Source organism: Sardina pilchardus, chromosome 24, assembly GCF_963854185.1.
Source record: "Sardina pilchardus chromosome 24, fSarPil1.1, whole genome shotgun sequence".
NCBI classification, from domain to species: domain Eukaryota; kingdom Metazoa; phylum Chordata; class Actinopteri; order Clupeiformes; family Clupeidae; genus Sardina; species Sardina pilchardus.
Window position 1 is genome coordinate 26,614,249 of NC_085017.1, and position 15,327 is coordinate 26,629,575.

At 41.1% G+C, this 15,327-nt stretch overlaps 1 protein-coding gene across 1 annotated transcript in view; it reads left to right on the forward strand.

Annotated features, from left to right (window-relative positions):
* The first annotated feature begins 127 nt into the window (after positions 1 to 127).
* clasp2 (cytoplasmic linker associated protein 2) overlaps positions 128 to 15,327 on the forward strand; it is a 63,040-nt gene continuing 47,840 nt past the window's right edge. The window contains exons 1-7 of the mRNA XM_062528851.1: positions 128 to 909; positions 3,685 to 3,763; positions 4,255 to 4,358; positions 4,711 to 4,802; positions 5,032 to 5,107; positions 6,748 to 6,845; positions 9,947 to 10,017. Of these exons, the coding sequence (XP_062384835.1) occupies positions 712 to 909; positions 3,685 to 3,763; positions 4,255 to 4,358; positions 4,711 to 4,802; positions 5,032 to 5,107; positions 6,748 to 6,845; positions 9,947 to 10,017 (718 nt within the window). The 5' untranslated portion in view covers positions 128 to 711. The remainder of the gene's footprint in view (positions 910 to 3,684; positions 3,764 to 4,254; positions 4,359 to 4,710; positions 4,803 to 5,031; positions 5,108 to 6,747; positions 6,846 to 9,946; positions 10,018 to 15,327) is intronic.

Below are 15,327 nucleotides of genomic sequence, written 5' to 3' on the forward strand. Positions count from 1 at the left end.
GTAGCCTAGATTACCTTTAAGACCTTTAACCACCAGATGGCGGAGGTTTGCATTCCCTCGATTTATATTCAGGCAGCTGATTGGGTTAACTGTGCGGCGCTAGAGGACCCCGAAGCCCATACCCACCACTGCGCTGCTGTTGTTTTGTAGGCCGACTGGGGGGCTGACAGACTTCGGATATCACACTATCACAAACCGGTGGCGCGCCAGTTGGAACGACAACCAATTCAGCCGTGGCTGCATTGAATTTACACCACCTGCATATTACGGACATTTCCATCATGGATTGCAGGAGTTATGAACTAGGCGTTAGGCCCTTGCCCTGCCAGCCATAACGTCAGCATAGTTGGCTAGCTAGCTAACGTTGGTATTTTAGCTAGCTAGGTTGCTAGACCACCGCATCGTTCAGTTTGCATTAACTGTTATTAATGTGCGTCAGTGACTGTTTCTGGTCATAACTATGACTTTTTGAACAATTTGCGTCTATCCATCAACTTAATGGATCATTGATTTCACTGGGACTTATTACACTTGCCGTTTAATATCGCGCTGCGTTGATTTGATATCGCATATCATACAAAACGAGGAAGCCGACCTCACTGGATAGTCCAAGGTTTTGGTGACAGAGCCTCGCTTTCTTCAACACTAAACGGGAACCGAGACGTCACTGTGCGGCCAGCGGCTTCTGCAGGCCCAATACATTCGGTTTCAATGGGGGAAAATGACAACATGGACTATTTTTACCAGCAGGTTTTGCAAAAGGACGTGACCCGGCGTTTGCAGGTCGGCCCAGATTTAATTGACTACCTCAATGATCCTCAGAGGTCTTTGGATGTTGAGCAAGACAAATCACGGTTAGACAAGACAATAGATGAACTAACTGGATGGGTCAACTCCAGCAATTACAAGGTAACGTCAGAGATGTGGGAAACATAAACATTCGCAGGCTGTATTGTAACATGTTAAAATGTGAACAGGAACGTTATCTCCTGTCATTCACATCAGACCGCTAACTCATCACCCATCTTGATAATGTCTACTAAACGGTACTTTCACCTGCTACGTTCACCTGACGTTGTTTATCCCATCAATAGGTTGTAGCTAATGTTTTCCCGTAGTTGAAATACAGTTCGAAGAAGAAGTGGATGACAAAAGGGTGGGCTAACGTTCAGTTGCCTGTACAGCTTGCTGGAATACCTGATGACTTGCAGTATGGCCCGTTCTCTCTTTTTTTGGAGGGGGTGGTGGCGGTGGTTGTGGCTAAATAAGTGATCGTAACTGAGTGGTGTTCCTCGATAAGATAGCAAACAGTATTCTATCGTTAATATTCGATTTATAATAAAATGTTTGTGTGTATGTGTGCACGCGCGCGTGTATGCAGAGCTGCGGGGGAGGGCACGGGGCCATTGTTTTTGTGCGTTGTTTTTGGATGGTGACAGACTGGTCCGTAGGGATGGGTGTTTCTTCCATAGCGCCGACAATGGGAGGAAATAGTGATGATTTGAGTGTTTGTGTCTTTTCTTACCTGATAATGCCAGACTTTTACGATATCAATCGTCTGCTGTTCATTATTTTTCTGGGCGGAGCATCGATGGCATATTCATTAGCTATTGTCTAGCCGCGTGACGTTAACCCTCGTTTGCCCACAGACATCCGTGGGGATGGAATGTGGCTGAATGTACAATCGGGCCTACAGTTCAGCCAACTAACTGACAGAAAGTGGATGGAAATTATAGAATTAATGGATTGCAGTTATGTCCTTTTTCTAAATCTTTGGTTAGTTGACACTAAATGACTTCACGACAATAACATAAGTTTAATGTTCTGTATATGCCTAATTACTGTGTGCAATATACCCATGATCTCATAATAGCCTAATATAGGTCATTTCATATCATGGTACACAAATAGGGCAATTTCTGTAAATGTGGGCTTAATATTCTTATTAATTAAAAAAATCAAAAAAACTTTACATCCTTGACAGATAAGACCTATAGAATCCTGTAAATTATTCAAAGTCTGTACACTGAAGCAGGCCTATTTTAGCAGCCCACCTGACCTCACATATTTGTTTACACCTTTGGGGACTGTTGGACCCAGTACATGTGCAGAAACACCATCATGCTCTATATCAACTGGATCACAATTAGACAATAAAGTAGATATTCTTATCATGGAGAGGAATTATTTGATATACGAAAGATTATATGACATGATGACACACTACTAGCACATATTTAGAATAAGTATTGAACTTGTTAATTATATCAAAGTAAATTTATTTTTAGATAACGGTACTTTTTCCCCTTACCATGATTTATTTAGCTGCAATAAGGCTCACACTTAAACTCAAAAAGTGGTGTCTGTCAGAATAAATAGTAGCCGTTAACTTGCTAGTGCTAATGTAGTGTTATGTGTTGGGGGTTATTACAGGTTTGCCCTCTGTTTTTGGTTTAGCCTAATTAAGTTTCATTGTTTTTTTATTGAGGAATTACAATGCAATCTCTCTTGTTGTTGCAGTTTAACTAAAGTAACAGAAACATAACGTTTAAAAGCAGTTTAGGGCATGCAAACAGCCATGTCCAATAGATGCTTTTTGGGACAAGATTCCATTTTGTTCGATGGAAAACCAGGACTACGTAGCCTAAACCACTCTTGACACCACGTGTCCCATACCATACTTGCTCAGCTTTTTCTGCTTATGCAAAATCAATGTAATAACATTTCCTTTGAGGGGGTTCATCTCCTCTAGCGGTCCAAGTGGGGAAACGCTAATTGATACGATCAGATCAATAGTTTAGTTATTATCATTCTTCCAATGTCACTGGAAATGGTTGAGATGTCAATTTGATCCTGAAATCACTATCAGTTTTGGGCTTATCAGCACTTAATCCTGCTTCTTTGTGAGTCAGTAGTGAACTGACAGTATATACTGTAGGCTAGCATGTTAAAGGCACACAGGCTCAAGTGTATGTGTATTAGATTTGACATTAGACTGCACAATGCTTTGTGAACCTTGTTCTAGCACAGTTTGCAGTAAACCTTTATGAAGTTGTACCTCTACTTTCATGAAATGCATTATTTATGAGCATGAATAAAACATCCAAGAAAGTGACTAATGGCAACTTTCTTGACGTTCTCTATGAATGTCTAATTGTCTGTAATTGACAAGTGAAGGTTACAAGTGAAAGTTATGTCTGTATGATAATATGATGTTGCAGTGCATGAGTTGTGTGTGGATGAAATACATTGGCACTCCTCCTGAGCGAGGGAGAGGCATTTTGATGCACAGTCATACCATTGAGCCTGGCTCATGGGTGTGTTGTCAGGGTGTAGCTTTTACTTGGTCAGCCTGGGGTTGTGGCTCGGCTGTGTAGGATGATTGCATTTAGCTTCCTTTCCCATTTCTTCTGTGCTGTTGTATCACTTGTACTGCAGGGTCAGTGGGAACAGCTATCACGAATTAAAATGTTATGTTATGTTATCTTTGCAAAGTAGATGTGGCTCTTAATGATGATGTTCTTTTTTACACCTTGATGTGATACTCCCAGGGTGTCATATACTTGGACACTTTCAAGGTTGTGCAGTACGATTTAGGGCTCTGTTTCAAAACACACTGTTCTCTCTACTCTCAATGAGCTAAATTCACTAATGGGTTTGTTTGAATCTGTGTTTTCTAAATAGGTGGCCTTGCTGGGCATCGATATTGTAGCAGCATTTGTTGACAGACTGAATGAACGGTTCAGAGGATTTGTGGGTACAGGTAAGAACTGTGATTGTTGTGAATGTGAATGTCAGTATTTTTATTTGTAGTATTGTTATTATTTATTATTTTGTGTGTGCACATGTGGGCCTGTGTGTGTTTGTGTTAGTATGTGTTGAGATAAATAAGTGTTTGTGTGTGTGTTTATAGAATGTGACACTGTATATGTGAATGTGACACTGATTGTATGAAAGGTTTGGTAAGGTTTCTTATGGAGACAGACTCCTTTGATGTTGACATTTGAGACTTCGTAGTCTTCGTAGTCTTATCAATGAAATAAAAGAGATATGGAAGAGAATTTTATAATGTAATCTTTGTGTGTTATATTTGAGTGTTGTACTTTGAGAGCAAAGATTAGCCGGAGTCAAATTTCTTGATTGTTTACGCCAAACTGGCCAATAAAGCCTGATTCTGATTCTGATAAGACAAGTCCACTAAAGTCTACTAATGTTAGAAGGCTATATATTGATCTCTATCATTTTTGCATGCAGTCGTTCCGGCGCTGGTGGATCGGCTGGGGGACTCTAAAGACCAGGTGCGCGAGCAGGCCCAGGCTCTCATCCTGAAGCTGATGGATCAGTGTGCCACGCCTATGGTGAGCCTAAGTGCAACACTCGCATACTGAAGACGGGGCCTAGCGCACATGTTGTCTTTTATTAATGCTTTTAGTTGGCATGCTTTTCACTGGCTCAAAGTGAGTGAAATGTGCTGTTTATTACTGTCTCTGTCTGTAGAAAATGTGTTTTTCTTAGGGGCTTTAATTGCCCCTCAATCAAACATGTAATCCATGGTACCTTGTATCAGTAGTTTAGATTTAAACATTATTGCCCTCATGCCGTTGCTTTGTTCAGGTGCTCTTCACAGAATTTGAAGAACATTTGTTCAGAATATGTTTCTGCCGTTGTAACAGTTAATCACGTCTGTTTTTTCACCCGTTCTATTCACAGTATGTTTGGGAGAGATTATTTCCTGGATTTAAACACAAGAACTTCCGCAGTAGAGAAGGAGTATGTATCTGCCTAGTTGCCACCCTTAACACGTGAGTATACTCCTCAAACACACTGCTTATTGGTAGACACAATCACCCAACATCTGCACTCCCCAGTTCCACCCATGTGTCACTGAATGATCACGTCAGAATGTATCAAGCCAGTCGAAACAGGACCGAGCGCATGGCAACTCTGCAAGAATACTGTAGGAGTAGTAAACACACATGGTCCAATGTGCCCTGAGGATATGAGCCACACTGACCGGTGTCTCCTTTACAGGTATGGTGCCCAGCCGCTGAGTCTCAGCAAGATTGTGCCATTTCTCTGCACATTAACTGGAGACCAAAACCCACAGGTAAATAATATGTACTGTATGTGTGAACATCATTTGTATGTGTCTGTGGGTTTACCGTAATTTTCCAACTATTAGCCGCAGCTTATACAATGATTTTGCAAACTGTTTTCAGCTATAAGGTTAATACACAGGGGCAGTTAATATGGCATTAATGTGGTTTTGTTTCTTTCAACTTGCATAAAATACTGTCCTGCGGCTTGTATACAATGTGGCTAATGCACAGGAAATTACCGCACAGTCATGTATTGCTTTGGAGTGGTGTAGTCCATGCATATTAGAATTGGTGTTTTTCATTCTATGTGCCTCTAGAGGCTCCAACTTTGACTCCCAAACTCTGCATTAGCATTAGGGTTTGGTGACAGTGCTAGTAATGTTCTCATACTTGTTCACCATCAGATGCTAGCTCATTAAATGTACAGATTCTTATTGTTGGGGGGGGGGGATTTGAATTCGACCACATTCTGCATTACAATACTCGCTCACACTTGCTATACCCAATCTTGAATTGGCTTGTCGGTGACTGGACAAAAGCCTGGGCTGCAGAGGATGGAGCTCTATGATTAAGATTAGCACTGTATTTAGACCCTTCCTACAAGCCCTTGGATCTCCCACAGCAGCAGCACTCGAGGGAGGAGTGGTTGTTGGCATGCCGAGATGCTTTAACAGTTACTTTTAGTCGGAAGCACAGCGTGGCACTTACTGATTACCCTCTTGCTGACAGAGAGGGCAAGTAGCTGCTGTCTTCTCACAGAACAAAGGTGCTTGTGCTGACCGTGGCATAGAGGCATTTGCAAAGAGGCAAAGGGTCCTGGTGTAGGGGACAAATGGAAAGGCTGTGTTTCAATATCAGAGATAATGGATCAGACAGTGGTGCATCAATGTTTGGTGACGCACTGAATGATGGATAAACCTTCGGAGGTGTAGTACCTTGATGTACCTCTGCAACTGACGTTTGATTGCCACTCTATACTTAATATGTTGAGTTGGCTTGACAGGAGAATAATACGATTCAGGGCTTAATTGTTCCCAGTTAGTGGCTGCTGGATGACCAGCCCATTTCTGTTGGTAGACTGAGGAAATTCAACATCTTCCCTTTGAATCTGCCAACTTCACGTTCCAAGTGCCACACAACCTTTGGCACTAAACATAGCAGTACTACAGCCATCCTCTCTCACAGTAGCACCCTAAATGCTGTAGAATGGACAGGACATGTAGATGTAGGAAAGGTTATTCTGGCGGATGAGGAGAGTGGGGATTGGGAAGTTACAGGAACGGGCCACCAAGATATGTTTGTGCAATATACTGTATTTGAACAAAACTGTATGCACTGTATTTGGAAAAATATGTCAATGCAGAAATATAACGTATCTGTATCTGTTAAAGTACTTGAAAAAATCACTGACAATGTAATGGATGTTAATGGTCGTATAATGTTATTTTAAGTTGCAAGCAAACCAAATAAATGAATAAATGCTGTTGGCCTGCCAAAGTAAGAACATTTGGTATTCCAGGAGAACATCTGCTTTGGTGATTAAATTGCATTTGTGTTGTGTTCTGCTGAGTGGTGGTAATATACTGTACAGTATGTATGTATGATAATAAACTTTTAACTTTTTAAACTTTTCAATTTTATGTTGTAGGTTAGGGAGTCTGCCATAGTGTCTCTGGTGGAGGTGTATCGTCACGTGGGGGAGAGAGTGAGAGCTGACCTGAACAAGAGTGGACTCCCCGGGCAGCGGTAAGCAGTTGGATAATGGTCTCATTTTTGTAATACCATCCCTTTTTTTTTTTTTTTTAGCATCAGACATTTGTCGTGGATTACAACATGATAAATTGATTACAGCAAGACAGTATTGTGCTGTCTATTGTGAAGGTCTGTTATTGCCAGCAAAACTATGTAGAGAAATGTAGTTCGTAAAGAATGCGTCTTGGATAAACTAAAAATAAAGAAATATTGCAGCTTTCAATAAAATGTCTTCAACTAGTGTTTCACATATTGTGAAATGGAAACAAACCTTGTAACGGGGAAGTCACGGAGTCTTTAGCTGTAGTCATTTGGCTATCTCTTCCTCCACATGTCACCAAAGTAACTCCTTTTAATAGAAAACCACTTGATAAAAAACTCAACCTTAATGCTGCTAATTTCTGCTTTGGGTTGCTCTCTGTGCATATGAAAATGTGCTATATAAATAAACGTGACTTGACCTGACATTAGAGAAAACTTCTCTGCCTCGTATATTCCTCTGACCTTCAAGGTCAGTAGTGCCACACTAAATCCTAGACAACGAGATAAGACGACAGAGATCCCTCCTGAGACTAGTATTTGGCAACCAACTCATGATTAAATCAAATGTCTCCTCTGATGAGGAATTCACTTTCCTCATGCATTCTGTGATTTACTGAATATGTCAATCCTCTTTGACGTGTGATGTTTATTGGGCTGAGGAAACATAAGGTAATTTTCCAATAGTCTGCTTTTGTTGGTGGGCCTTACATTATCTTTAGATCTGACCCTGCCTCCTCCCAAGGCCAGAGAGCGATGAATGAGTGGGACTGGTGAGAGAGAGTTGTACTTTTCCGATTTTGAATGGAAACAAAGCCTCCATTTGAGACCGGTCAATCCTTTACTAAGTTACGCTAGGCAACCCGATTCACCATATACATGGCTGTTCAATCGGAATACGAACGGAATACACCACCCTTGTCATTCCGATTAGAACTCTAATCAGATTGGCAGTTGTATTCCGATCAAGGTGTTCATATGCGTCATTTTCATTCCGATTGAGCCATTATTCTAATAGGATTAAAAGCATCCATGTAAACCCATACTGACAGTCTAAGAGTCATGTGATGTACACTCTCCTCTTTTAGTTTAAACCTAATGCTATATTATCATGATATCCTGCCTGTTTGAAACATGCTTGTACAGTTGTTAGAAGCACAGAGAGTGTGGGAAGGTTACCCTTTCCCAGAGGTTAAATCAGCTTATTACGATAGTGTGTTACTTAGACATTCCACCCATTCTCAGGTTTACATTGCCAAACTTTTGATGTGTTCTGTTTTCCTTATGGTACCAATCCATGGTCACCATCACTAACTCCTTTTTTCAAATTTAGATAGCACCAGATTTGCTCAAATATTTGCAAAGAAAACATACTGGGGATGTAAACTCAAAGGATTTCATTCACTTATGCAGTTTTACAAAATGATCACACTCCCTCAACCTCCCACAAGATTCCTAACACTTAAGTACGAGGGTAGTTTGTTCTGGTTGTCATGCCTAATGTTGATCAATCTGAATTATTCTAAATCAGCCAGCAAGGGCCCAGCCACTTAGGATTAAACACATATTTCGAGGGGAGGTTAGGACAACCCCGAGGATATGTTGGGCATTGAGGGCATGTGCAGCAAATCGCAAATCTTAAGCCAAGCTAATTAGGCATTTGCCAATTTGACCACAACAAGAAGGCCACACAAGCGTTATGAACAACTGATATGAACATTGCCAGTCAATGTACTGTACTGTAGATATTCCAAAACTTGGTTCTTGCATTGATCCTTAAAGGATGCCTAATAAAGAAAACGGCCTTTTTTTGTCTGTTTCTTTTGCCAGATGCTTTTGTCCTAAGCAATGTGCAGTGGCGTTAATAAACACTGCATTAATATGAAGGAATAGTTTCCAGTAAAGTCAAAATGGCTTACATAAAAGAAATACCAATGATTGCACGAAATAGAATGAACAGAATATTGACAGTGACCATAAATACATGCAAATTGTGACTGAGGAAAATTAATTGGTTAGAAATGTGGTAAATGGATAATTAATTTCGATAAAGCAGATAACGCTTTTTAGAAGATCCCAAACTATTACTAGAATGATAGGCATATGAAGATATTAGCCGATGCACTTTTAAGTAGTTGAAATGAGTCACTTAAATTTCAAGTAGTGAAGATGGACTCCACCAGGCCGGCTGAGCTTCTGAGCACCTGGCGAAGGTGTTTTCCTCTCCCAGTGGATGTTCCTGTCACGTCCCGGTGGGTCAAGCCATCAGACAATGGAAAATCCACAAGGGTGTCTGGCAGTGGCAGAGAGGCAGATGGAGAAAAGGTGTGGGGGAAGGGTGGTGTTGAACTCACTCAGAGCGGGAGTCCGTCCCCTCCCCGGGCTGTTTGTGTCCAGCTGGGGGTTATGTAACACAACAGGGAGAGAAAAAAAGAGTAGAAATGGGGGGAAAAGGAGAACTGAATCTGGGTTTTAGACTCGTATTGGCCTGAACGCATATGCGGCCAGAGATACGCGCACACACATCCACAAGCTTGCTTACCGACCGCTCTTGCCCATCACGGCATGAGTATGGACACGCCCTTTACACTCCTCACCTGCTCCTCAGCAGGAAGTCAGCAGGTGTGGTCACTCTGCCTCATGTGTCCTGTGTCTTTGGCCTGTTTTCAAGACTCTCCACTCCATTACAGAATATAATTCTGCCTATAGCCACAGTCCCAGCGAGAGAGGGCACCCTTAATGAAAAAATTAGGTGTGATACAGTTGCAAACTTTGAGATGCCTTCGACAGAAAGAAGAGTCATTTTAATGGAATTCATGAACGTAATATTTAAAAAGCAATATGATACCACTTTATGTGGTGGACCCTCCACTCTCTCATACAGTGTTCTTGGACTGAAGTGGCTTTAAAGTTGGGATCTTTTAAGTCTGTGTGATTTGGTGATATTTTCTCTTAACAGTAAACTTGATGATCTCATTATATTAGCATTTTGTTTTTAATGTAAAGCAATTTAGGGTTGCCTATATTCTAATTAAACAGAGTTGTATGTTTTACAGACTCCAGATGATCCTGGGCCGCTTTGATGATGTTCTTCACGCTGGAAATATGGCTCTGACCCTCAATCAAGGTAGGGAGATTATCCAACACCCTCACTGGCAGCAACTTACATAGGGTGCCTCTCATTTGTGTTTTATAGATCCTCCTGTCCTTCCTCGGTCCTCGTCCTCACTGATTTAGATAAAGAATGATGGGGCGACAACAATGGGATAGTCTATCCAGTGTTCGTTATAGATCAGTGGGAACGAGCCTGGAGGCCCGAGCATCGAGGATCGAGGAGGGATGTTGAGAGGCACCCATGGTTGGAACTATGCAAGTGTGACACAACTTTTTCCCAAAACAGTAGGTTGAATAAGTTCAAACGTTGGTAGTGCAACGAGCATAGTCAGATGCATCGTTAAGCGACTCAAGACGGTTCCGATTGTTTGCAAACACTGTCGTAAAGTTACGCCTTTCAAACTACAGCTCTCGACCGGTCATTGAAGCATAGTTCCAGGGATTAGTTATTTGTTTGCATGTTCATAGTTCATACTTATAGATGAACTCAGGTTTTCTGGTTGATATTTTACAATTCTAACCACTATACAATTATATTGCTATATGCCTTAAAGGTAGGGTATGGAATGAGCTTTTTTGGCCATTTTTGCAAAATCACTTGAAATCCTATTCCTAACCCACTTATAGCCACTAAGTTGGAAGCACTGAAATGGAAATTAAACACGTCAATCATCTGCGGAACGGGCAGGGCTCGAAAAACTCCAGCCAATAGAATTCCTCACCCCATACCATCATTTCACAGCTCGATCGTCAATCTAACGTCTTACTCCTCTTCCTACTCCCCCTCCCCACCGCGCGCGACCCTTTCGAAAGCTGGTGACCGCGAGTCAGTGCTGAAACGAAACCAACTGCCTGCTGCTGCACGTCCATGTTCCCCTCTTGTTGTGTCACTTCATTTCTATACAAACTAACTAAGGCAGCGGATACCTACGGAAACTCAATCACCCACGCAATAAATAAGCTATGTAGCAAAAATTACATTTTACCATGACACGAAGAGTGCTGTAAACATGAAATCGAAACTTAACAGCTTGGAGCTACGGTGGAATAGGCGAACCAACGGGGCAGCACTAAACTCGGATATTTGAGGAGATAATCGCCCTGGTAAGAACAAACCAGATTCTGTTCAAATATACACACCTATGGCTACTGAACCATATGTACTACAACCCTTTGGAGGTGAATAGCCTAAAGAATGTAATTGGGGAAGTTGATGTGAGTGATTGTATGGAGACTAGAGCTCATAGTGCTGTAGACGCCAGGATGGCATTTCATTTAGCCTGGCTCGCTCTCGCGCTGCGCATTTGAATTGTCGCTCGTGCATGGAGGGCGGGACTTGAGGTTGTATATGTTCAAACTCTGCCGTCCGTTTTGCTAATTCCGTACCCAACCTTTAAGCAGTACTGTAAATGCAATCAGTAAAAAGTCCACTTGCAGCTGCATTCAGTCCTTAGTTAGATGTTGGTTATTGGATTGATGCATCGTACCATGTTAGTTAAAGGACCTCTCCAGTTGTATGGGAAATGCACCCCTGGATTGTACAATGTTACATGCATTGATAATGACTTGCCTGTTACCAGAAACAATTTCAAGAATTTCCTTTCTTACCTGTATAATAATGGATGAAATACCACTAAAATAGGGGGATTGCAAAGTGGTATGAAAAAAAAAATCACAAGTTTCTTAGTTAGGATATCTACAAGATTAAGGTTGTCATTGGTATGATACAAGTAGAGTATAGCCACACATTCTTCTTTAGGAATTGTCCCACTTTTGATAAAAGAAATATAGCTGTTTGCATTTTTGGAGAGTTTCTGATAACATGATTACCAATGTTAGTGCTGCAAGTCTGATGTGATTAAAGTTATAAAAATTCCCGAAATAGTTTCCCATCATTTGTATATGTTTGCATTGGTACAACAGCCCCATTGACTTATCTTGTATGAGATCTAATTCAGGCTGATCGAAAGCTGTTCAGTAAGGAACGGTACCACAGGTTGCAAGAGTTAAGAGGATTTTCCTGCGATATCCGTTAGTCTCAGACTGGATGTGGAATGATGACTTGGTATCAGAATTGTAAATCCAGGACAAACATCTACAAATGGTTCTACAAGTGAATACAATTTTGTGTTAGTTATACTGATATAAATTAGAATATTGAAGAACAACTTGTGACATGGACTACACTCACCAAACAAACATGCCATCGCAAAGTAAAATTGAAGATTTGAGTTGGGCATATCAATTTCGGTTTGAAATGAGTATCCCAGTATTCCAGCAAAAAAAAAAAACGTGTCATTTAAATGCTGAAACATAAACAATGGCATTCAAAGATGCAACAGCAGGGGAAGAGATTAGTCTCTATCAGTGCTTTGAACTCCTCAACTAGTCAACATACTGCCTTGAGTTGTGATGTGTAGCTAGCATTAGCATTCCCAAATGACATGTTTTGAATGGTCTGACAGTTGCTATAATTAAATAACACCTGCGAGGATATGAGTACTCTAGCTACAACAGGAAAGGAAAGGAACAATTAACAAAGCCAGTTGGAAGCTTTGGTTTCTGTACCGCTGGTCGATTCATGAGTGACTCACTATACATCTGTGTGTCTGTGAGGATTAGCAAGGTGACCGCTTGTAGAATGTGGATGTGGGGTATAGGTACATAGAGTGTAGACATGGAGGCTGGTGCATTTCCAGGGCAGGGGTGTGTGAGTTATGTGATTGGTGCAGCATGTTTCATTTGAGTTGAGGTTTGATGTGCTGTGTTGATGTGCTGTATATTAATTGAAAATTGATTATTGGAGAGCTACACCTTAATTGCATGTTTGTGCTGTTGTTCGCTAGGTGTCACAAGCTAGTGAAATGCTTTATGTCAGTTTTGTGCTTTCGTAAACAAAAACGTTCCTAGCACCAACCATTATAACAAGCAAATGAATAATTTACATTTGCCTCAATAAGATCATAAGTTGATCTTAATAACGTATCATTAACGCATGTTTTCCATGTAGTTGTATTATGTTGTTGTGACTGCCACTCTAGTGTTGACTTACACAAGGTGTCTGCTCACATTAATACCATGGGCAGTAGCCATGTCATCAGAGGTGGGGAATCTTTTCAGCTGCTCAATCTGTGTTGGCAGCAGTTGGCTGTAAGGATTAAGACGTCTCTCACTATATACCGCAAAGGTTAGGAGTGAGGCTTACGTCGCTAAGACCTCCGAAGGGATGTCTGGATCTCTCCTGATCTAAGTATGTATACAGATGGCAGTTTTTGAATGAGATATTGAGGCATTGTGTGCCCCTTGTTCATACAAGGAGGGAGGCAGGAGGAGAGGGAGAATCAGAGCGTTATGGTCGCAGAGAGAGCCGTGCCTGTCTCTGAGTCACACTGATCCAGTGTGACAGGGAGAGGGAAAGAAAGAAGTGTCAGTGTGTGCCTGCAGAGAATCCATGACTATGGGGGACGATGGAGAGGGTGAGTGTCTCTGTCTCTCTGTGTGTATATATATGGGACTGTTTCCTTTTTGTTTGGGTTGAAGAATGTTAGTTCCTTTTTTCTCTTGCTAGTTTTCCGACGCTCTTCCGAGGCAGAGTGTCGGAACATATGGTCTCATGAATTCACTTAAGGGTCAGTCAGACGCAGTGCGAGTAAATCTTCTTCGAAAAAGTCCTTTCTCTGGAATGGCTGTGCTCGTGAAAGTTCTCAAGAATTTCTAGTCATGAATTTAATTTAGACATTAGTCATTGTTTTGTCGTGTTTCCATATTTTCTTCTGACCAGTCATTTAGAGGGAGAGATAATCTGAGAAAGAGGAAGAGAGAGGGTGTAGAATTTCTGTTCCATCTCAATAGGTCTTCTTTTGTGTGTAGGGATGATTCTGGTTGGCGTCTTGTCAGCGCACGTTATCTGGCGTGTTCTGTGTTAGTGGCTGTTGGGGTTACGTTATAGTTGTTGTGCACAGAAATGATATTCAACTCCAAATAGCTGAAAACATTTTTATTTCAGCGTTTATGAATTTTGAAATGTATGAATGTTTTAGAATTCTAGGTTTAATGTTGTGTTTTGGGTGAGAATGTTTTTTTTTTTGTTTGGAATGGAATGACTAGGAGGAAGTGCCAACAAAAAGAGTGTTGAGCCCATTTCAAATGATTTTGATAATAAATAGCAGAAGTCAGAGTCTTTTCAAATCACAAAAGCAAAAATTTGGCTTCTGAGGGTTAGTCATCAGGACCGAGAGGATCGGACTCACTTCTCCTTTCTCCGTGTTGCAGTGGGCACATAAATAGATTAGCCTGCTCCAGGGCAGAGGAGCACATGGAGTTTTGGACCCAAAGCATATTTTTGACTTTGGCTAATTACGTGTCACTAACCTCAATCCAAACCCTCTGAAATTATACCCCAACAAATGCATAATTGATATACTGGACAGTCTCCAGTGGGATTATCAGGCTACAGGCTGCCTTTTTTTTGTTTTCATTTATTGATACTGAGTAGGAAGAAACCCATTCATCAGATTTACATGTTATTGCAGGAAGTATGGGCTCAATTTAACTTATTGTTCTGAGAAATCATCAGTTTTATTTTGGATTTTTATGATAAATGCTTTTTAATATCCACATGACACCAACTACAGTATTGCAGCATAGCCGTGATGAACATGGGAACTGTTACAAGAGTAGTCTCGAATGAATCATGATTAATTTGCACCTTAATTTCGACCGCACTATTTCAAGCATTTATAAAAGTAAAATAAAGTAAAGTAAAGAGATAACTGTTTTGACATAAGGTAAAAATGAGTAATGCTTATGCTCTGTGATGCGCAGATATCCAATACAATTGGCGTGCTTTCCAGCAAGCTTCACTCTACCACTTTGTACCTCAAAAAAGTGGCGTATAGAATACATGATGCAACTTAAAGGTTGTACCAACGATTGCGGGTGACGTCACTTCTGTTGGCTGTTTGAAGTGAGATCCCAAACAAACCGAGCTAGCTCGCCCCTCCCTTTCGTGTTTCGTGCATTATGGAAAAAAACGACTTCGCGTGCATGCGCACAACACCCACCCCCTGTCGGTGATTGGCTGGAAAACTATTTATTTTGGTTTTGAGTGGTTGGTAGCACCAATTGTTTTTGTGTACAGATCAGAGCCTTTGACGGCCTTTTTATGGGATGGGCAGCTAACGGATCGTGGGGAAAGATTTATTTGGTCATTTATGTTGGGGCCTTATACAACCTTTGTGTGTCAACGACACAATAGTGAGTTCAAGACAGCTCAAATTCTACACATAGCCACTTTAATGTGGGGCTTCATCTACTAGACAAA